General features: G+C 50.5%; 1 protein-coding gene across 2 annotated transcripts in view; it reads right to left on the bottom strand.

Annotated features, from left to right (window-relative positions):
* GRK5 (G protein-coupled receptor kinase 5) overlaps window positions 1-22,979 on the bottom strand; it is a 212,254-nt gene that overhangs the window by 52,327 nt on the left and 136,948 nt on the right. For both annotated transcript variants that reach the window (XM_045878958.3, XM_045878959.3), the window contains 2 exons: window positions 13,112-13,224; window positions 1,527-1,604 (listed from right to left, as the gene is read on the bottom strand). In XM_045878958.3, coding sequence (XP_045734914.1) covers window positions 1,527-1,604; window positions 13,112-13,224 — 191 coding nt within the window. The remainder of the gene's footprint in view (window positions 1-1,526; window positions 1,605-13,111; window positions 13,225-22,979) is intronic.

The following is a 22,979-nucleotide window of genomic DNA, read 5'->3' as shown; positions in this document are numbered from 1 at the left end:
TGAGTGTAAAGGCCTCGGGTCACCCTGGATGCCCTTGCCAGGGGGCCACAGGCTGTCAGAAGCCCACCTAGGGCTGCAGGAGCTGCTGTATGGGACCCGGATTCCTTGTGTCCACAATCCTGTCTCCTGAGGGGAATCCTCCAGAGCAGCTGCAGTAGACCTCTGCAACTGCATTCTGCTTTAGTGAAGCTGTGAAGGGACCCCCGCCAGGGGACAGCACCCCCAAGAAGGCAGGCCGGCAAGGCAGGGGCTGCCTTTTTTCCAGGGGCCCAATGTCACATCCAGGGAGTCTCTACACCTCGGTGGCAACACCTCTCTCTCTGACTGAAGCATCTCTCATCTTTCTCATTGTTTGGTTCTTATCTCAGGACTCGTCCTTCCCTCAGTGTAGGCTTGGAGAGAATGGAGTCTGTGATGGTCCGGTTTACAGGGACCCTGTGACATTATCTGGTCAAGCCTCACCCATTTTACAGCAAAGAACACCGAGTCCTGGGGAGAGGAAGACCAAGGTCCCATGGCAAATTAGGGGTGAAGCCATTTCCTGACCCGCATGCCTGTGTGTTGCCACTCCCTGCCATTCTCTGTGGGGACGGACCAACAGGGCCCTGTCACAATGGCTCTGGTAGCCCCAGTCCCCTGGCAGCCTGGGAGAGAGGCAGCATCCAGATCCTGGATGAGGATGGAGCCACTGCTGGCCCACAAGGGTACAGGACACACCCAGAACTGTTGGGATGCAGGTCACATCTCAGGCTCCTAAGGCTTCTAGGAGATGGGTCTGGCAAGGAGGACCACTTTTAAGAAACAGAAACTGAGGCGCAGGGAGGGAACATGACTTAATTGTGTGGGTAGAACAGCTGGGACTAGAACCCCAGGCTCCCAGGCCAAGCTGTAAACTAGATGGAGACCACGTTTATCTGTCAAGCTGGGGATGAGAAGGAACAGGTTCCAGGGAACCAAGGCCACCAGGACCCCAGGGGTTGGTGCTAACTCTCTGCCTTCAGCACTGGGGTGGGTGTGCTCCTGAAGTCGGGGCCTCATGGCCCCTCTCCCTTCAACAGACAGCAGAACATACTTCAGGACACTCTACATTCTGTGTGTATTCAACCCATGTTGCCTCTACCAGCCTCAGCCACTTTATTTCCCTCTTGATCACCCCCGATCCTTCCCCTCCACACCAACCTCTCCAAACTACCCCTGCTGTGCCCTTTCTTCTGGGCCAGGCCGCCACTGGTCCAGCTACAAACACTTGGGTGTTGGCCGTGGCAGCATAAGGCCCCTGGAGGGGACTGGGCTCCAGGAAGCAGGCCTCCCCACCCCACCCCGGGCCTGGCCTGGCCCACCTGCCTTGGCCTTGCCAGTCTCGGGCACTCTCTGAGGGAGGTGAGAATGCTGGATCTCTGGAGACCAACAGCTGCCACCAGCTGGGTGCGTCACAGCTCCCCACATGGCCTGGCTGGGATCTGGGGCCCAGATTCTTCTAGAAGGCCTCCTATTCCTCCTACTGTGGGGTTTGGGCGGCCTCTTACCTTTGGGGTGAGGTACTTGGTCATAATTTCCTTCCCTTTTTCCCCCAGCTTTTCATCTGGAGTAACTTCATATTCTGCCTGAAACAGAAAAAGGAAAAGAACAATAACAGATCTGCTCCTGAGCTGCTTCTAGTTACATAAGCTTCTCGGCCCCTGGAGAAGACACCATGGAGGTCAGGTGACCACTCCCTCCCCCCACAGAGCAGGAAGCTGAGGCCCAGACTGGGGAGAAGACCTGGCCAAGGAGCCCTGACATCCAGCCCAGCCTACTCTGCACCATCCACGGACACGTGCTTATTAGAACAGGTGCTGTCCTCTCGGGCTGCACGTTAGGGTCACCAGGAGCAAACACTGGTACCAGGCCCCACCCCACACCAACAGACTCTGACCCTCTGGCCAGGAGGGCAGGGCTCTGGGCAGCTGGGGTTGAGAACCACCGACTCAGATAAATCACAGGAAGCCACTGGAAAATAACGAGCCACCAAACTGGAAGGTCCCCGAGAGGCTGCCTCAGGTCACTCAGACCTTACAGCTGCATGACCTTAGACGATTTCCTTCACCTCCATAAAATGCAGATTGAAAAAGCACCACTACAGGGCAACTGTGCAGACAGAATGGGACAAAGCTCTCAGCCCAGAGCCAGGCACGTCATAATACTCAAGGAACACTTGCCGTAATTATCACCATTGTCATTATTATGCCTTGCAAAAGAAAATGCTAATACGGATGCCTTACCTTTTGCAGCTTTTCAGCTTATAAAATGAACATACAGAGATTTTTCAGATGTTCAGAGGGCACACATGCACACAGAAGGAGAGGGAGAAGCAGACTCCCCGCTGAGCAGGGAGCCCGATGCAGGGCTTGATCCAGGACCCCGGGATCATGACCTGAGCCGAAGGCAGACGCTTAAGCGACTGAGCCACCCAGGCGCCCCCCTTTTCAGATGTTCTTATCTGAACCTCAAAAAAGCGCAGGCAGTGATGTGGGAGGGTAGGGTCTCCCACCACACCCCTTCATCTGCATATGAAGAGCAGGATGTTCAGCAGACTTGGCCAGAGTCATGCAGAGGAGATGGCAGGGCTGAGGCCTCCATCTCCAAACCGGAGCTCTTTCTCAACAACTCCAAGGAATTTAGGACTCCAGATCGCTGGCCAAGTCAGCGGGACCTCCAAAAGACAAACCTTTTTATTTTCCTTGACCTCAAGAGGGGCTCCTTCACTCACATCTGACGCACTTGCCAGAGGATAAAAGGCCTCAAGTTAACAAGAAGCCTGGGTAAGCCTGCCTTTCTCATTTAGACAAGAGAACTAATTGCAAATTGTTTATAACCATTTCAAAATCCACCACCCAAGGATTTGTCAACCTCGGTCCAAAAGTACAGCTATTTCAAAAGAGACAGGAAATGACATCAACACAAACTGAAACACCATGGAGTTAGGCGCCCCGGCCCTCCTGGCCCAGTTCACGGCAACCCCACAACCCAGTGTCTAGGGTCCAATCCCTCCCCGCAGGCCAGTCCAGAAGCCCCTCCAGAAAAGGGGGAAGCAGAGGCAGCACATGGAGTGCCCACAGATGCAGCCACACATTTCCCTCCAACACGAGTAAGTTTTTCCTGTGTTACAATTTCTCTTCTAATAGAGAATCAAGACTCAGTGATTTTTCTCCAAGGAAGAAATGTTAACACTTCAATCATTTGGATCACAGGGCTATGGGAGAGTAATTCTGGAAAGAATCCAACCCCCTCACTTTACAGAGCTGGACACCAAGGCTCAGACAAGCCAAGGACCGGGTCCAATATCACACAGCTGGTAGTGGTAGAGCTACGGGGCTGGGGCGGGGGGACACAAGCCTCCTGACTTCCTTCCATGGGCTGCCCGCCTCAGTGCGTCGCCCTCCACAATGCCTCCACACCACGAAGACTAGCCTTGTGGGACTGACGGCTTCTTGTTGAATTGATTTGATTGATGCAATTTCCTGAGACTATTTAAGGAGAGAAGGTGGCTCTTCCCCCTTGAGTTTTTCCTGTTATTTTCTCCCCCGATGCTTCCGAAAAATCCCCCCAAACTCATACGCACATGTGCACACCCAACACAGTATGGAGTAGGTTATAGGCTCACCCTCAAGGTAGGTATTATTATTCCCTATTAACAGATAAGGAAACTGAGGCTCTGAGAGCACAAAAAACCAGTTCAAATACAGTCACGCGAGCACGTGAGAGGGCTGGGAGCTATGTCTCCAGAGGGGGTGAGAGTTCTAGAGCACAATTGACCACCCTTTTTCCAGGATGAGAGAAGCACCTAGTGTCCTGGCGCTGGAAACCCGCCTAGTGGTCTGGCACCATGGGAATCTACCCAGACTGCTTTGCAGGGCCCAGGCCCCGGGCAAATGGCCGACCACCTTTTGGGGTAACTCAATCCCATGCAGAACCCTGGATTTGCACTGTCCCAAAATACATCTGTGAAGGCGGCTCTATTTAACCAAATGGAGGCTTGAAGCTCATTAATCAGCCTCAATAACCAGCTGAAAATATTATTGCTCTGGGTACTAAAACCCACGTTAAAAAAATAACATCACTTTCAGGTCAGCTGCCTCCCAGCAGAGGCCCGGCTGGGCAGCTGGGCGCCACGGTTCCACAGGGAGGCAGCCGGGAGCACGCGGGGACAGGCATCCCCAGCCCAGGATCAAAAGGCCTTTCTTTGAGAGTCCATGTCAGGTCACCACCACTTGAAGAGCATTTGTGTTGGGAGGCAGAAAACCAACAGAAGGCTTCCAGCTGGGCTTTCCACACTGATTAAGTCACCTGGAGTGACAGGCCATGTCTCCACAGTGACCCCCGAGAGGCCTCCTACAGGGAGAAGGCACCATGGTGGCTCAGCTGGGTGGGCAGAGCTCAGGCAGATCACACCACCCGAGGCAGGGGACCACCCGGGAACCCACTGCTATGGGAACACCCTTGCCCAGGTAGTGGGCAAAAGCTGCTGAAATCAGCTGCGACCGGAAAACATAAGCAGCAAATAAGAGGTTGGGCCAACAGCCCAGAATTTTACAATTAGCGCTGGCTCGGGAAATGGCAGCCAAAGACTCCAATGAAAAGAGAGAAAACCACATGCAAGGAATGCCCCCATGACCTCCATCAGTAAGGGAGCTCCCTCCAACCAGAGAGGGTGCTAGGTCTTATCCCCTCCCATTTGAAACCTGGGAGCTCAACCCTAATAGCCAGAGCACCAAAGGGCACCTACGCTAATCCACTCGGAGGATATCTCTCTTCCCCAGATACATCCAAGGTGCTCAATTCATGAGCCTCTCCTCGCACTGTGATTTATGTCAAACGCAGAAATGGCCTTTGGGGAGGAGATGCTGCTATTAACACAAAGAGCAAAACACTACATTGAGTTTAAGGCAGAAAGAATTATTTATAGATCTCTGCCTGCCAAAGAGTATAAACATCAGTGTACATCCTAGTTTATAAACCTAATATTTTATCCTCTTTGTCTGCTCTAATTGCATCATCAATCTCAGAAAAGTCCGGTGAAAATATGTCCTCTCTATTAAAACACACTTCCCTCCGATGACTTTTAAAAACATGAAGACCACAAGCCAGTAAAAGGGGACCTGCCATGTTTTCAAAGCAGCCGGCACTGGTTTGAAGAGCAGAGTGAGCCGGATTCCTCTCGGCCTCTGACTAACTTCAGATGTCACCTCCTCCTCCTGGGAGACCTTCTCCTGCCCTGACAAGAAGATGAAGTCAGAGATGCTATGAGGTCTTGCCACCTCCGGCTTCTGTAATTACCGATGTGGTCAGCTTTTCCAGAGTCTTCGCGGCAGGGACAAGTGACGCGCTTGGTTGGCAGCGCTGCTCACCACGGCCCTTTCTGGAGAAACACCCAGCTCCACCCACCGGCCTCAGCGTCTTGCCTGTGCTGCCCATGTCGGCTGGAGGTCTCCATTTGCCTCTCTGGAGTCACTCTCTACCCTGGTGTGGGGCAGGTGAGAATCCGGGTAAGCAATTGCCGCCCCCCAACCTGGGCACCATGGTTGCCGGCCCCCTCTTCTAAAGACCCAGCTCACATACGCTGGCCTGCATCAGTCCCTCCCCTTGTCCCTGCAGACCTAGAGGTGGCCAAGGCTCCCACATCTGCATCAGCACTACTGATTTCCCCATCCTGCTTAGCACTCCATCAACAGCCCTGCACTCGCTCGTGGGCAGGCTGTCCATCTCCTGCCAGGACTCTGACTGAACAATCCTTCAGATGGCTGGGCCCTGACCTTGCCCTCTCTGCTCCCCAGCTAGAATGAAGAAGCACTGCAGAGGGGCACATCCCCCAGGAGTCCCAGGATCGGACGGGTCTGGTCAGCCCCAAAGCTTGTATCTACCTGGACAGACTATTCTCTGGTCTCTAGCTTCCGTCTGCGGAGCCCTTTTAGGCCTGGGTCAGGAAGGGAGTCACTGGCCCCCGCCAGGGCAACAGATGGGACAGAACCAGAGAAAGAAGGGAAGGCGGAGCCAACCCCTGGCCATGCTGGAGAGTGGGAGGAGTGACCCCAAGGGACCCCAGATCATACTGACAGCATCACAGACACCAGGTCGTGCAACACAGCCTGGCTGGGGCAGAGGCTAAAAAGAAGGAAGGAGGAAAGGGGTATCACACCTTTCTCTTGGGTGAGGTGACAAATTCACCAGCAGCTGTCAGAGTCCCCTGGCAGAGGGGCCATGCTGTCACCTCCTGCCTGCCCCATCATACTTCTCCCGAGAGCCTCAGCCCTGAGTGGCTCTCTCCCCACCCCCTCCACCACCCCTGGACTGCCTAGTTGCTTCCCCTCCTCCCCCAGCCCCAGAATTATTTCTCCGTCTCCAACAAGGCTCATAAGACCACCATGCATAGGCCTTTGACTCTTTCAGTCCTAAGTGAGAAGAATCTCAATCTAGCCCAGTTCAGGCAAAACCGTTATCTCTTAGCTCCTAGAATTCAAGGATGGACTGAATAACCAAACTGTAGGGGGAATGAAATGCAGCCAAGCCCAGACTATCAGGAACTAGCAACATGAGCACTTCTGGAACCCATTCTCATCCACATGCACGTGCGTGTGTGTGTGCAATGCACACTTGCCTCGTTCTCAATGCTGACTGGCTTACTCCGGTGGCACATGGTAGTCAACAGCTCCCAGGCTTTTTATGTTAAGCATTCTCTGCCAGAGAAGGACCTCCTCCCAAGTCTATAAATCCCAGAGAAAGAAATCACTGGCCTACATTGGCTCACAGGCTCATCCTTGCTCCAACTGACTGTGAACGGGAGGGGTGTGTGTGAGTGACGCTGTTAGGAACATGGCAGCTTCTAGAAGAACCATGTTCAGGAGTGTGGGTGGGGGACCCAGGAGACTGGACAATCCCATAGAGGTCTACTAGATGAACCCATTTTATAAGTAGTACTTTTTCAAGATGACCCTGCTCCCAGGGTCTGGCTTTACCAACTGTTCTGAGGGTCTCCATGTCCATCTGAAGCATGATTACTTCCCTTACCCCCCTCCCTCTTTGGGGAGAGCACAGAAGTGATAGACAAGACAAATACTGGGTATGACTCAGGAGAAGCAGGATACCTAACTCCTCTGGTGAGGGTCAGCAAATCGTTTCATGTTACAAATAATTTCAGGATAACCGGGCACATTTAATGCCAAGTGACAGCCCACTGATTTCAAGTGATTTCCTACAGTTCTGGGCTAATGAATCGCTTGAAGTGTCTTTTAGCATTTCCTGATGTAAGATTTCATTTGCTGTAACCTCCTATCTGTAGTTGCCAGTCTCCAAGATGGAGACCATAATGATCCTTGCCTCCTGTTATTCGTGCTCTTGAGAAGTCTCTTTCCATACTGGAAAGAGCTAACCTGTGTAAATATTATGATATTGGGGATAGGACAGTATGGAACCTCTGAGGCTAGGTCATAACAGACACTGCAGCTTCCAGCATGCTGTCCTGAATCACTGGCTCTGGGGAAAGCCAGCCATGTGACAAGGACACTCAAGCAGTCCCGTGGGGAGGTTCACATGGAAAACAACTGGGGCCTCCAACCAACAGCCACCACTAACCTGCCAGCCAAGCGCATACACTTGGAACAGACCAAGCCTTGGATGACTGTAGCCAAATCCAAGCCAACATCTTAAAAGAAATTTTTTTTTTAAGATTTTTTATTTATTTATTTGACAGAGACACAGTGAGAGAGGGAACGCAAGCATGGGGAGTGGGAGAGGGAGAAGCAGGCTTCCCGCCGAGCAGGGAGCCCGATGCAGGACTCGATCCCAGGACCCTGGGATCATGACCTGAGCCGAAGGCAGACGCTTAACGACTGAGCCACCCAGGCGCCCCTTAATAGAACCTTTTAAGAAAGCTGGAGTCAGTGGCATCTCAGTAAATCATTCCAAAATTCTTGACCCACAAAAGCCACGAGATAAGTGTTTCTTGTTGGTTCACGCTGCTCAGTTTTGAGGTAATTTCTTATTCAGCAATAGGTAACGAATACTTAGGTATCTGAGCTCATAGCTAGTATCGCTTACTTCATTAAAAGTTATCCTAATTTATTCATTTTTCAATCTTTCATTTAATCAGAAAGCAAGTTCCATGAGGGCAGGAACTTTCTTCTCCTACTCAGTGTGTAGTCTCCGAAAGCTAGAACAGAGTATGATATCCTGGAGACATCCAGGAAATAAGTGCTAAATAACTGGTTGAGTAGCTGCCAAATCTCCCCTAACCCCAAAGAGAAGAGACCTCAGAACTTTCAGTCACACCCAAGTGAGGGGACAGGAGAGTTTCAAATGAGCTGGGATGCCATCAAGGCTCCCAGAAAACAGGTGAGAGAAGAAGTACATCAAATCTAAGTCTGTGGAAAGACCCTACTGGCCTGTGGAGGTTGACACTGGAGCCTCTGCTGGTCCCCTGACCAGGTGGGCAAATCTTCTTTGAGGCCAAATCAAGTCATGGCTTTGACTTTGGTCACTGACCCCATTTCTCTGTGGGAGGGCAATGAAGGAGTCCTTCTCAGGTTCCCAGGAGGCCCTTGACAACTAAGACTAAGGGCTGAATTACCCTGTGAATGATATACAAACAGTTCTGCTGCCCACCAGTCACCCAGGCCCCATTTTAAAACAGCCATGGTTTTGACTTGAGAGACTTGACTTGAGAGACTCAGACATTAGGACTGTGCAGGACAGCAGCGTTTCCCGGGGACTACGTCAGAGACTGACGAAGACGGGTTATTTTTAATAAACCCCACTTGGTAGAAATTCAACACAGAGGTGGGAACGGTGTGGATGGTGCCGGCTGAGCCAGGGAGCACCGGGGCTGTATGCTGCCTCCTTGGAGTTCCAGTCAGGATGGAAGGAAAAAACATATTTCAGACGAGAGCTGCGCCAGCCCTGGAAAACTCAATAAAGTCTTCCTGCGTAAAAGAGGTGTTCCAAAGGCTGGTCATTTGACGTCAAGATGGGTGATGAAAAGGCCCTGCTAGTTCCCAGAGATGCAGACAAAATGCGAGGGGCAGGGCCAGCCTCTATGAGTGTCGGCCGCATTAAGGCGTATGTAAAGAACATTTGTCGCATCAACACAGGGAGCCAGACTCACATTTCCTTTCCAGAAAAAAAGCTCTTGGTACTGGCCCAGGAAAAGGGAACGTCTGCACGACCAGAATGAAAATGGGCATCCATTGGATTTTTTTTTTTTTTTAATTTCCTCCTCAAACTGACTATAAGCCTCTAACAAGACACGTGGCTGGAAAATTCCACTGACTCCTGGGTTTAGCCTTTCCCTGCTCTGCCTCATCAACTCTAGACGAGTCTCAAAGCTGGTGATGCCTCATCTTTTCCAAGTGGGGAGCAGCCTTGGTCCAGGGCTCCATCTTTGGTCCTCATCTCTCCTTCCACGTTCATCTCCTTGGTCAGCTCACCCAGCCCACGGCCCTAAATACCAGCTATATGTTGACAACTCCCAATCTTCCAACTCCAGCCCAGACCTTTCTTGCAGATGCCAGACTTGAACGTCCATCTCCCCTCAATCATCTCCACTCGGTTGTCCGAGAGACATTCCAGCTGAGAGTACCTAAAATGGAGCTCCTGGTCTTCCCCCAAACGTGCCTCCCATAGCCTTTCCCTCACTCCATCCTTCTATCTGCTCAGGTCAACACTTTGAAGTCATCTGTAACTCTTCTGTCTCACCCACAATGCATCCAGAAACACTGTTAACTCTGCCTCCAAAACATGCCCCAAATGCAACCACTCTCACCACCGCTACATGCTTCCTCGCTGGCTTGAGCAACCATCAGCCCTCGCCTGGACTGCGACAGCAGCCGTCTATCAGAGCTCCTGCGCCCGGCCTTTCCCCTCCAACACAGGTGCCAAAGGGATCCTTTAGAAACCTAAGTCAGACCATGCCATTGCTCTGTTCAAAACCCTCCAGGGGCTCCCCATTTCACTCAAAGTCAAAGTTCTTTAATGGCACAAGGTCTTGCATAATCAACAGCTCTCCTAGACCCGTCTCTGCCCTTGCTCCCTCCATTCCAGCCACAGATGCCATGCCTGTGGGCCTTTGCACTGGCTGGTCTCCTGCCTGCCTTGTTCCTCCACCACACACTCCCCTGGCGAACTCTCCCAGAGGGGTCTGGCGCCCACCCAGAACCAGCACTGCTCCCTCAGTCTGTCTGGAGGCTGCACGCCCGACCAATACACCGCTCTAGCACTGCCCAATGATGAGGCTCCGGCGCGTGCTGGAGCCAGCACCTAGGGCAGAGGGCACCGCGGGGAGGGGCGGTGGGGGAAGGCTTCTGAGAGCAGAGCGTGAGAGAACAAGGAACCAGCAGGCATTCTCCTGAGGGGCACGTGGGGGCATTTCAGGCATCAGGAGTGAGGGAGCCAGGGCCGAGAGGCTTCAACCTCTGTGGTGGCAAGTCAGAAAATGCACGGCTCAAGAAAGACCAGGGTGAAGGTCAAGGATGAATAGTGCAGGTGGGGGCCTGGCAGTGGAAGACCTGGTATTCAACCTCAGAGCTTGGACTTTATCCTGGATGTCCATGTTTCCCAACCCTGGATACACAGTACAATTGTGGGCAACTTGAAAAATGCCAATGTCTATTAGAAATCCGGGCCAATCCATGGGTAATGAGCACCCCTAGTGCCAAACTGTGGTCTCCAAGTACCATTTCCCAGTAAAGGAACCAGGGCTCCTTGGAGATACAGTGGACTCTAGGTCTAGGCAGTAAAGATACAAGATGAACTGAGACATCGCATCCTTACCAAATAGCAAGGAGCTGCCCATGACTACTGGGTCCTCTCAAGGGCTCAGAAGCCAACCTGGTGGCCAATGATGAGATCACGGGGCCTCAATAAGGATAAGGACCACCACACATCAAAATGCATCCGTGTTTAAATCCACGCCTTTAAAACAAATTGGTTACTACTGTTGGAGGGTGCTAGTGAACCAATCTGGTACTTAGAAAACATAAATACAGGGAAAGAATGAAGCAACCCCTCCATGAACTTTATCACTGGGTAACCAAACAGTAATCGAAAGGAAGTTTCCCAGTCAGCAAATGAAGAAGGAATGACAAAATGAGAATGTCACCATGCCGCAATCCCTAATTAATCAACACATTTAGGCACTGCCTAAATCGGCTGCCATCTCTAACAGAAAGACAAGCGGAGAGTAATGTCCCCTGATGGAAAAACAAAAAGCCACATATGAAGTCACCCTGCCCCTGACAAAACAAAAAAACAAAAAAACTGAAACTGAATCTGGTCAAGTTTCTCGATTCAATGAGCAATTTACAAGCAATTCAGAGAAACCTATTACATGACATATGGAGTGACAGAGCAGAATTCAGACTCCGGGACACTTGTGGATGAACAAGGAGCGATGGTTATAACCTGTTAAAACATGCATTTACAGAAAGTATGAGAAAGTTGGACATTTAAACACTAATATTTGATGATAATCATTACTTTTTTACCTTAGCTGCACTAAAGGTATTGTGGTGATTTGTGTGTGTGTGTGAAAGAGCCCTTACCGTTCAGGGATGCTGAACTGAAATGCTCACGGATGAAATCGTATGTGTGAGATGTGCTACAAAATGCTAGAAGCGGGGAGGACGTGGTGAACAAGACTGGCCATCAGTTCATAACGGTTCAAGTGGGGTGAAGGGTGCATATACTACTCTTCAACTTTACTTTTTACAGTTTGAAATTATGAGAAGTTATGAAACTACTAGCCCCTCACCCCCTCCCGAGATTCAAATTAATGAGTCTGGGCTTCAGCTCAGGCATTGGTATTTTTTTTAAGGCTCCCAGGTGTTTCTGTTACTCAGCCAAGGTTGAAAACTATTGTAGTCACTATGTGAGACATGCTGAGAGCCTCCACTAAAACCAAGACAGAGGCTATGGAGGGGAACTGGTCTGCGAGGGGTCAAGGAATCAAGCATATGGTCCTGGATTAGATGGGGAAAGAGATGAGGAAGAGGGAGGGGTCAGGGACATTGCAAAGGGGTCACTGGATTTAGGGAACATGTCAGGCCTGGTAGGTTTGGGGATCTGGGGGAAGGTGACTTCTGGCAGGGACACTCAGTGGGCAGTTTAGTTCGTAAATCTGGAGATCCACACCAAGACCCTGAAGCAGACACAGAAACCTGGGCCCCACAGGACTGTCCCCGAAACCGAGATAGAGGTCGGGATGGCTACAGCCAAGGGTGGCACTGGGGCCTCTAAGAAACAGCCATATCTTGGTCCCCTGCCCTGGGAAGGGGCGCCTGGAAATACCCCATTCTTTTCATGACTGGTCTCCATTCCTTGCCCTCCCACCCACTGTCCACCTTCCTTGGATAGACACCCAAAAGGCAGTCTGCCAGGCTGAGGTGCCCTGCCTTCCTGCACGAGTGCTGAGGAATTCCTGCACATTCCTACGTCCTGTCCTAAAAGCCCACGCAGATCAAGCACCACTTGTTAAACCAGTCAATGACCGGTAAATCTGAAGGAAGTCTCCATATGGTGTCAAACACAGCCACACATGTCAGCGGCCGCTGGGGCCAGCAACTGTCAGATTGGCTTAAAATGGCCAACACATGTTCATTACACGGACGTTTACTTAAAGCCTGTATGTGCCATGTTCTGTTCTAGGCAGGGTGAATGGGAAGCCCAGGGTCCTGGCCTCAGGGAACTTGCATTCTAGAGGAAAAGTAGACAGTAAATAAGAACACAAACACAAGCTTCGGAATTTTAGAAAATGGGTTTTCAGCTAGGAGGGGTCATGGAATCTGAGTGTTACCTTGGGATGTTATCCAACTTCCCCAGGCGCTGCCTTGCGTAGTAACCCAGGCTCCCAGAATCAGACAATTGACAGGGCTTCCCTTTAAAGCAGCAATAACTGAGACCCAGAGAGGGAGGTGGCCCATCCATGGTCACCCGGCTGGGGCAGACTTGTGGACAAGTCTGGAAATTTCTTGAGCAACAATTTCATTCTTCACCCTTCTAAACGATATGGTCTATCTTTTCCTCTGGGCAAAAACAATCACTGATCACAGAGGACCAAAGGGCCTCCCCAGGAGCAGAGACTTACCACTGAGTCCAGGAACTGAATGTAACACTCTAGCCCAGGTCTGGTTTCGCAGAACTGCCGGAAAAGCAGTCTCCCAATTGGCTGCTTGTCACATAAACTGCAGTAATCTCTGTCTGGAAACAAGAAAAGAAGAAGGTGGTGAGAAGCAGGAGAGAGCTAGGGAGGGCCATCCAATCAACGCACACCTGTACCCAGAGCCCCAGAGGGTTGGAGCAAGATGACTGGCAAACTCTCAGGACCCCTTATTTATCTCCAAGCTATGCAGACTCAGAGGGGAGAAGGGCGGTTTAGAGGAAGGCACCAGTTACGCCCCAACCTCTAGTTCTTAGCCCACTCCCCCTTTCCGATGCCCTGACTCCTGTATGCCAGATGTCAGCAGTTCTGGGGAGGGTGACTCTACCCCACTGGATGGCCGATCACCATGTCACACTGCCCACTTAGTGACTGGATAAGGGTGGCAGGCATGTGACCCAAGCCAGTTCCAGTCGGAGTGGACCACAGACTGTGCCTGGGCACGCTGAGCAGAAATGCCCTCCCTTCCTCTGGGGGCTGGGGTGCATGGGTGCGAGGCCAAGGTCTAATGCAGTGCTCTTGACACTGCAAGGGAAGCTGCTATGATGACGAGGCTCACACACAGAGGAGGTCAGAGCTGAGAAAATGACAAAAAGTAAAGTTGGTGTCCTCGTGGTGTCATCAATCTCTGGATCAAACCATGCCTGCAGCTCAAACCACATCTGAAAAGTTTATTTATGAGCTTTGTTTAGGGCAGTTTGAAAAGATTTAAAAATTACTTGTAATTCAAAGCACTTCAAATTATGAAAACCCTGCATTTTCCAGCTGAGGAACTAGAGGCACGGAAACAAGAAGTGACCGGCCCCCAGCCACACAGCAGCCAAGAGAGTTCCAAAGAGGAAATGCAGTGCAAGACTCCAAGCCTGGAGGCCTGGAGACCAGGTGCTAGCCAGTGACTTGCTATGTGACTTCAAGCAACTCACTTGCTCTCTCTGGGCCTCAGTCTTCCTCTGGACAATAAAGGCACATGTTGGAGGTAAGAATGGGGTGTGGGGGGGAAGGTACCTTCTGGCTCTTCCTGCAATGATGCTAAAGCCTCTGTTGGAGGTTCTTCTGGCCAGAAAGATGCTCAATGGACTGACTGAGACATGCTGCCTCTGACCCTCTCAAGCACTGATCGTTGGACCTTGGTGCAACTGCATTAGAAACGGTCAGGGGACTTCATGGGGAAACCGGGAAGAGGGTTATAATGACTTCAGGAGAGCAACCTGAACAGAAGGAATGACTATATCCTCGCTGAACGCAGAGGAGGAAAAAGGACAATCATCCCTGGAAAGGGGGTTTCTCTGAAGATAAGGAACACAACAAGGAGGTATGAACACAACCATCACGTCCACTCACTTTCACAACCAAAGAAAGAGTTTATCCACAGAAAGTAAAGCCGCGGGGCACCTGGGTGGCTCAGTCGTTAAGCGTCTGCCTTCGGCTCAGGTCATGATCCCAGGGTCCTGGGATCGAGTCCTGCATCGGGGCCCCTGTCTGCAGGAAGCCTGCTTCTCCCTCTCCCACTCCCCCTACTTGTGTTCCCTCTCTCGCTATCTCTCTGTCAAATAAATAAAATCTTTAAAAAAAAAAAAAAAAGTAGGGCGCCTGGGTGGCTCAGTTGGTTAAGCAACGGCCTTCGGCTCAGGTCATGATCCTGGAGTCCCGGGATCGAGTCCCACATCAGGCTCCCTGCTCGGCAGGGAGTCTGCTTCTCCTCTGACCCTCCTCCCTCTCATGCTCTCTCTCTCTCATTCTCTCTGTCTCAAATAAATAAATAAAATCTTTAAAAAAAAAAAAAAAGTAAAGCCGTGACTTGTAGGGAGGATGGTGGCTGTGAGCATGGGCTCTGGAGCTAAACTGCCTGGGTTCAAACGCCAGCCTCACCATGCTCTGCCTGTGTGTCCTGAGGCATCTGACTTAACACTTTCATCCCTCAGTCTCCTCATCTGTAAACTGGGGACACTAATCATACCTATCTTCTAGGACTGTCTTGAGGATTAAATAAGACAATGCATAGAAAAGACTCAGAACAGAACCTAACATATAGATAATGCTTACTAAACACCATCTGCTATCACCGAGTTTGTGGGTCTCTCGGCCTATTCTGTCTCCATTCCTTCAAGGAATCTCAGTTCTCTGAAACTGTATAAATCCAGCCCTAGGCTCTAAGGGAGCCTCACTATGGGCACGTGACCCAGTTCTAGCCAACCAGAGCCCTCATCTCCCACCCACATGATAGGGTGAAGGATGGGCACATGATTCAGCCCTAGCCAATCAGAGATCCCCATTTTTACCACAGTGATAGGTTCAGAAACAGACATGTGACTTGGCCCCAGCCAATCAGAGCCCCCTCTGTCTCCAGGCCACAATGATAGGTTCAAGGCACATGACCTGAGTGGGTAGGAGTCTTCTAGAAGTTAAGGGAGAGATGCTTGCTTCTCCCTGGGATGCCAAGGTGTTAGGATCAGTCAACTAAGAGCTGCCACAACTGTCTGTCCCACTAGGCAGTGAGAACCCACAGAGAGTGAAACAGGGGAAGGTGGGGTTGAATGCAGAAGGAAGAAACCCCACACTGCCAACATCACAGGAGCCCCCGAAGCCAGCCTCACCGAGGCCAGCCTGGTGCCTGCCCAGTTATTTACCTGACAGAGTGTGAAGTCAGTCGGTGTTGGGATTTTGTCTATTTGCAACTCGAAGAGCAAGTGACTAGGCGTACAGGCTGGAGACTTTCACAGCCCACTTCTCTCATGGGTAAACTGCCCAAGGGCAGCAACTTTATGTGGGGATCCACCAGTTCTAAGTACAGTGTGTATAAGAAGGCACTCAAACATTTCTCGTTCTCTCCTGAATGGATACTTTGATCAACATGGATAGCCACCTTCAAGTTCCCTTCTTGATCCCCTTGGTTTGGGGGCTGAAACTAGCCTTGGACTGTTGCCTTAACTCGCTTACCTTTCCACGCACAGATGGTCCACAAATAGCCATTCCAACAAACATTTAACCCACCTCAGTGTGGGCCAGAATTGGTGGGGTGGGGGTGGGGAATGGGATGCAGTCCCAGCCCTCAGGAAGCTTGGATTCTGTTGGAAGGGGTGGAGTGTGTGGGTGAGCAGACAAGATCCCAAGTGACAGTAATAAAATGTCAAGTTAGATGAGTGTTATCATCAGCCACAGTAGGGAATCTGGGAAGGAGGGAGCTGAGAGGGTGACAGGTCTGTAGCTCGCACCTGTTAGCGTGACACCCTGTAGATACAGCCTGCATTCTCACTGCCTCCCACTCGACCTGATCCCCCCCCCCACCCTGAGGTGAGGAAAACAAACTTCCTCACCCTTTCCCAATCAGCTGAACCTCCCCAGCACAAACACAGAATGAAAGTAAATTACCTAGCGTCAAACTCCAGTTTTATTCAATTATGGCAGAGAGAACTGCACGGCTTAATGTGATTTGAGCAATGTGCCCCTCCCCATTTCCAAAAGCAATTAAGAGATTTCATGTACCATATTGTGATTCCTTAAGGGTTCATCTGACAGGAGTTTTTCTCTCCATATGGCATTTGCTGTCAGTATGGAAACAAGGCTGTTATAAACTCACAGCACAGTAAACACCATGTGATTCCAACACAAGCTGTCAGCACCTCAGTTCCATGCCTCTCCCAGCTGTACAGAGGATCCCAGGCAAGAAACCCACTCACTGGAAGCCCAGAACGAGATAAAAGAATCAGTAATCATCTATTTGGATTCTTTTCTCAGGCTTATATAAAGATAAATGGTCCTATCTTCTGAGGAGGCATTGCCATCGCCACTAACAAAATCAGAGTGTGACGTTTGCAGTTCCTTTAGAAATGAAGAACGAGGGCATAGAAGGGAGACTAGGAATTTGGAAATTGATCAGAGTGACGGGAGGAGATGTAAATTGCCAAGCGCAAACCCAAGGTGTGGGTCGCTTCTACAAAGTAAGATGACGTAAGTTGGAAGCTTGAGGAGGTCTGTAATACATCTTCAGAGCGGACCCTTCCTTCTTGGTTTCTACAGAAGCCTTCCTGTCATTTAAATCCAGCTTGCAGGGCCCTGCCCACACCCCTCCTCTGAAGTGCAATCTGTTGGGTGTGGTAGGGAGGGCCGTCCAGGAAAGAAGGGCAGAGCTTTTTCTCTCTGTCTCTAAATCTCTCTATCTTTCAGGCTGATAGAACCTTGGGGTGTTATGCACACAGCCATGCATGTGCTGTCCACACACACACACATACACACCGGCTCTTCTAGAACATGAAAACCCTGCTTTGGCCTACGTGCTTCATTGGCCCTTCCCTCCAAGCCAGAAAGAAGCTGTCATTATATAAGTTATGAGGGGGAATCAGGCTCCTCTATCCCAAAGTATCCACCAATCATGTAATTATTTTACTCTTGTGGGTCCTTCATTTAACAAACTGTCTTCCAAGGTCTCCTGATTTTTGATACAAGAAGGTTCCTTCAACTTTAAGACTCTCTTCTTGAATGCAACAACTGAAGGGTATGTGGATGAGTGGAAGGAAGAACACCTTATATTTACTGGCAGGTTAATGATCCAGTAACAGGCTTAGAGTTAAGAGCTGGTGGTCAGTTAGGACCAAGAATGGGGGTGTGGCCTTTGTGATGTGACATTTGACCTTGGTCGTGGTAACAGAGGTCCAGTGGACATGGCAAACTGAAGCACATCTAGAGGAAGGTGACTAGAAATGGGGAAGGGTCTATGAAGCCCCTTATAAGCTCTAGGACACTGAGCTGTGCCCTTGATCAAAAGGCAGAGTGCCCCAGGGAGGGGCTGGGTTCACTGTGCACCCAGGAGTGTGGTGGGAGGTAATATGTTGCAAAAGCAGGCTGGGCCCACGAAACAGCTAGGATCCAAGTCCAAGGAGACTGGATGGAATCAGTGTCCCATCAGGGACCAGTGATTTTAGAGCACATGCGATTCAAGTAGAGTCCACAGAAAGGTGAATGACAATGGGGTGGGGAGTAGGGAGCCTGAGACATGAACAGAGGAGGTCCCTGGTTGGGGAGCCACTGCTGTATGGATAGGGAGGGCGCAGTCCCTGTGGTAGGAATCCTGCTTTGGTGATGAGCTGGACTGAACTGGCTTTAAGAAAACCACATATGTCACTGGTGTCTTCAAGGGTTTGACACCTCCCGAGCATGCCCATGAATAGGAAGGCAGGATCACCACGCTTTCCTATAACACTGAACTGAATTCCAGCCATGCCTTCAGACAGAACCATTTCTTCCCAGCAGATAGTCCCTTTAGCAAACTGACAGATGCTTGCTGAACCCCTCATGGGCACTGTGTTCTGGGCCTTGTTATGAGCATCCCTTAGAGGAGACAAGGCACCCAGACTTTGTCTTTGTCCTAAGCAGTCTGCTTAGCAGTCAGGGCAGGAAGGAGGCATGTTCACAGACCGGGCTAGTGAGAGCAGCCACCTAACAGTGTCCATGAAACAAAATTGCATAAGGTAGGCCTGCTGGGAATGTTCAGGAAGGTGTCCCAGCACAGACTGCTCTTGTGATGTTGGGCCCGTGCCAGGGGTGATGCCCAGCAATGCCGGCAGAGGGTGAGTGCTGGGGAGCAGAAGGAGAAGGTCAAAGCCAGAGAAATGCGGCCAGAAGTTGGGCGCAAGGAGAAGGTACAGTGAGGAGGTAAGTCCATGTGAGAAGCCAGGAGGGCCAGGAGGGCATGGCAAAACATGGGGGAAGGTGTGTTAGGGCAAGAATTCAGAGCTAGCTCTGTGACCACCGCAGGGAGCCAGTGGGTAGATCTTCCAGAATGGCTTAAAGTATTCAAAGGTTCCTCAAAATATTACAAATAGAATGACCATATGATCCAGCATTACCACTTCTAGATATTTATCCAAAAGAACGGAAACCAAGATTTCAGAGATACCTGCACTCCATGCTCATTGGGACACTCTTCACAATAGCCAAGATGTGGTAACAATCTAAATGTTCATCGACCAATAGATGGGTTTTCTAAATGTAGCATACACATACAATGGAATATTATTCAGCCTTAAAAAGGAAGGAAATCCTGCCACAGGTGGGACAACATGGAAGGATCTTGAGGTGTTAAGCGAAATAAGCCCATCTCAGAAGGACAAATACTTTATGATTCCACTTCTATAAGGTATCTAAAATACACAAACTCTTAGAAACAAGGGTAAAATGGTGGTTACCAGGGGCTCGGGGAGAGGGAAGTGGGGAGAGGTTGTTCAATGGGTATAAAGTTTTAGTCCTGCAGGATGATTAAATTCTAGAGCTCTCCAGTGCCACGTCACGCCTAGAGCTAACAATACTGTATTGTGCACTTAAAATTTTATTAAGAGGGTAGATCTCATGTTAAGTGTTCTTACAGTAATTTTTAAAAAAGAGAATGGCTTAAAAATATAAAGAGAAAGTGATAGTTGCTTGGGGATGGGGAGTGAGGCAAGAAGGGACAGGAATCAGAATGTAGTGTTAACTGAGGGTGTCAGCAAATACATTTACTTGGTAATGAACATAACTGCCTGGGAGTACCCATGCAAGCTTGCAGGCACGTGCATATAGAAATGCAACAAGCATGTCCTGAGGTCTAGGCACCGCCAAGTCACTTTCAGTTCTACCCTACACAGGTCAGGCATGATGCTTACCAAGTTACAAGACAAGGGCCCTGTCCTCGCCACTAGCGCCTCGTTGTGCTGGGTGCTGAGCTCAGAGCCTCTCCTTGGAAGAAGCCACTCACGGGGGCACCTGGGTGGCTCAGACGGTTAAGCGTCTGCCTTCAACTCAGGTCATGATCCCCAGGTCCTGGGATCAAGTCCCGCATCAGGCTCCCTGCTCAGTGCAGAGCCTGCTTCTCCCTCTCCCTCTGCCATTCCCTCTGCTTGTGCTCTTCTGTCTATCTCTGTCAAATAAATAAATAAAAATCTTTAAAAAAAAAAAAAAAAAAGAAGAAGCCACTCACGGTACCACTACCTCAGGGCTACGGTAAAGGACAGCAGCTAGAGACTAAATGTTCATGTCTCCCCAAATTCATACACAGAAACCTAATCCCCACTGTGATGGCATCTGGAGGCGGGACCTTTGGGGTGATTAGATCATGAGGGTAGAGCTCTCCTGCGTGGGATTCGCGCCCTTATAAAAGAGACTCCTGGGAGTTCCCTCATCCCTTCTGCCACGTGAGGACACAGCAAGAAGCTGGTCCTTTATGAACCAGAAGGCAGGCTCTCACCAGACAGCAAATCTGCCAGCACCTCGATTTTGGACTCCCAGCGTCCACAACGGTGAGATACGTGTCCATTGTTTAAAATACCCAGTATGAGGTGCTCTGTTATAGCAGCCAGAGTGGACTAATGTGCCCTATAGTCTTGGGCAAGTCTCCTGACCAGGGGCCCAGGTGCCTCACGTCTCCCACTCCCACGGTCTCAGCACTCAGCAGGCCCCACATAAGCTGTAGCCTCTAGGCCAGATCGTAGCTCCTCTAGAAGACGCAAGAAATGGTGGCTTTTACTTCTCTGAAGGTTCAGAAAGAAAATGGGAGGCGGCCAGTGAAAGGGGACTTGATTCCACATCACCGAAGAAGGCCAAAGCCGCCCCTCCTGTGGCTGAGCCATGGACTCCCAGCTCGGAGAGGGCAGGGGCCAGGGCTCTGCCGGCTTCCTCTGCCTCACTTGGAGACTCCCTCTCACAGAGAAGCCACATGTCCCCACAGCACATGGCCGAGGTTAGACTCTCACAACCCAGTCAATTCCTTCAAGACTCCTAACCCCTGGTGGACTCAGAAACAGGAATGTTATCAATAGTGAAGAGAAAGAAATGCTGTCACTGTTTTCATTCTTTTCGAGTGACACGAGATGGGAACATACTTTCTTAATTAAGAGCTGTGGTATGCGGACGCTTGGAGGGCAACCAGATTTTCCCAACTGAAGGCCAGAACACAGGCGGCAAGGACAGCGTGGCTCCCCTCAGAAGGCCACAAACCCAAGTGAGCGAGGCCGCCACCCCCTCCTCAGCTGGGAGAGTTGGCGTCAGTCCCTTGCTTGCTTGTGGATGGGGAGCAAGAAGTCATGGCTTGGGGGGTGGGGTGTCGCTGACTGGAACCTGCTTGGGACTGATTTCATTGTTGCCCCAGGCACTCCTTGAACTGGGGCCAATGAAAATGCACGTTTCCATTTCAGAAGTAAGAGCAAGAAAGGCGGCTTCCTGAGGAAATGGAAACGTTAACATGGCTAACACCGGAGCCCTTGGAAATGAAACCACATGTTTATTGTATGTAGGGGGTGGGGGGGGGGTCCAAAAGCGATTTCTGGAACCATCTTTCTACCAACTGGAGGTTTATATTAGTTTGCGTTGTTTCATTTTTATTTTATTTTATTTAACATTGTTTTTCCAAAGTACCAGGGGTGGGTTGTTGCTTTTTGTCTTTTGGGTTTTTTTCTTTTGTTTTGTTTTCATTTTTTGTTTTTTCGAGGGGTGGGGAGGGGCTGATAGGTCCTAAGGCAATTTAGGAAAACAGATGTGAGGAGACTGGATTAGGCAGGGGCCATGAGCCCTTCACTTTGCCGTACTCCAGGTCTAAAACAATAAACAGAAAAGTGATTTGAAAACAGCTTTCTCCTAAAAATTCCTGCCAAAGCTGGAAAAAACAATCGAGTGCTCTAAGGAAAAAGCTCTCTGACGTTTGAAAGGCAAGATAGCATCACGGATAACGGCAATTCTTCACAGCCCACCTCTTGGAAGGAGCAAGAGAGGAGAAGGGAAACATTTGGTATTTGGTTAGCAACAGCTGAGTGGGCTCCTATTACTTCAGGAGAGATGTTTTCATGTGAAAAGAAAGTGACATATGGCACATTACACAAACACACCCAAGCCAAGCCCCATCTTCCTGTGCCTTTTGTCCCCCTTGTTCTGGTCTGGGGTTTTACTGAGACTCTGGGAAGGAGCTGGGGGCTGAGCTGGACAGGGCACAGGGCATATGCCTTCACCGCGGGGCCCTCTGGGCCTTAATGGGGCCCCGGAGTCAGGCAGTGACCTCTCCCTTACCCTCAAGGCCAGGAAAAGCAAACAATTTAGATATTCCCGAGCAGTGGTAATGAAACTAAGAGTCGGGTGGGTAATCGGAGGAGTCAGCGGTGGCGGTGGACCCGGGGACAGCCAGGTAGACCGAGGTACTGCAGGCAGTAGCTGGGATGAGTCGGGGGCCGAGGCGGGACTCGGGTTCCAGGCCTGGCTCTTTCACCTGCCATCTCCAGATGAGAGCCCCGAACCCCTGCACTCTGAGCCCTCTCCTACACTGGAAGCCCACCACTCTGTGATCAGAAGCCTTCCTTCCATGCCAGCCAGCACCAGATGAGCATGACAACCAAGAGGTCGGCAGAAAAGCACCTGCTACATCAGCAGTGTGGGCTCTGGAAATGGCCAGGCAAAAAGGGGACACGCCAGTGTGTGGCCTCTGGTTCTTTCGATTTCTCTAGATTTTCAATATTTTTATAAACGAAGGGAACGCAACTATTCTAAAAACACAGCTGCGGGGCGTCTGGGTGGCTCAGTCATTAAGCGTCTGCCTTCGGCTCAGGTCATGATCCCAGGGTCCTGGGATCGAGTCCCACATCGGGCTCCCTGCTTGGCAGGAAGCCTGCTTCTCCGTCTCCCACTCCCCCTGCTTGTGTTCCCTCTCTCGCTGTGTCTCTCTCTGTCAAATAAATAGATAAAATCTTAAAAAAAAAACCCACAGCTGCAAAACCACTGAGACCAAGGAGGCCCTCGGAAGCAAAGGAACTGTAGCCACCAGACATGACCCCCTTTTAGGTGC

This window comes from Mirounga angustirostris, unplaced genomic scaffold (genome assembly GCF_029215605.1).
Source record: "Mirounga angustirostris isolate CCGP_5_RB_7025 unplaced genomic scaffold, mMirAng1.0.hap1 SCAF_6, whole genome shotgun sequence".
In the NCBI taxonomy this organism is placed as follows: Eukaryota; Metazoa; Chordata; class Mammalia; order Carnivora; family Phocidae; genus Mirounga; species Mirounga angustirostris.
Note: the sequence above shows the minus strand (reverse complement) of the source record. Positions and strands in the feature narration are given on the sequence as shown.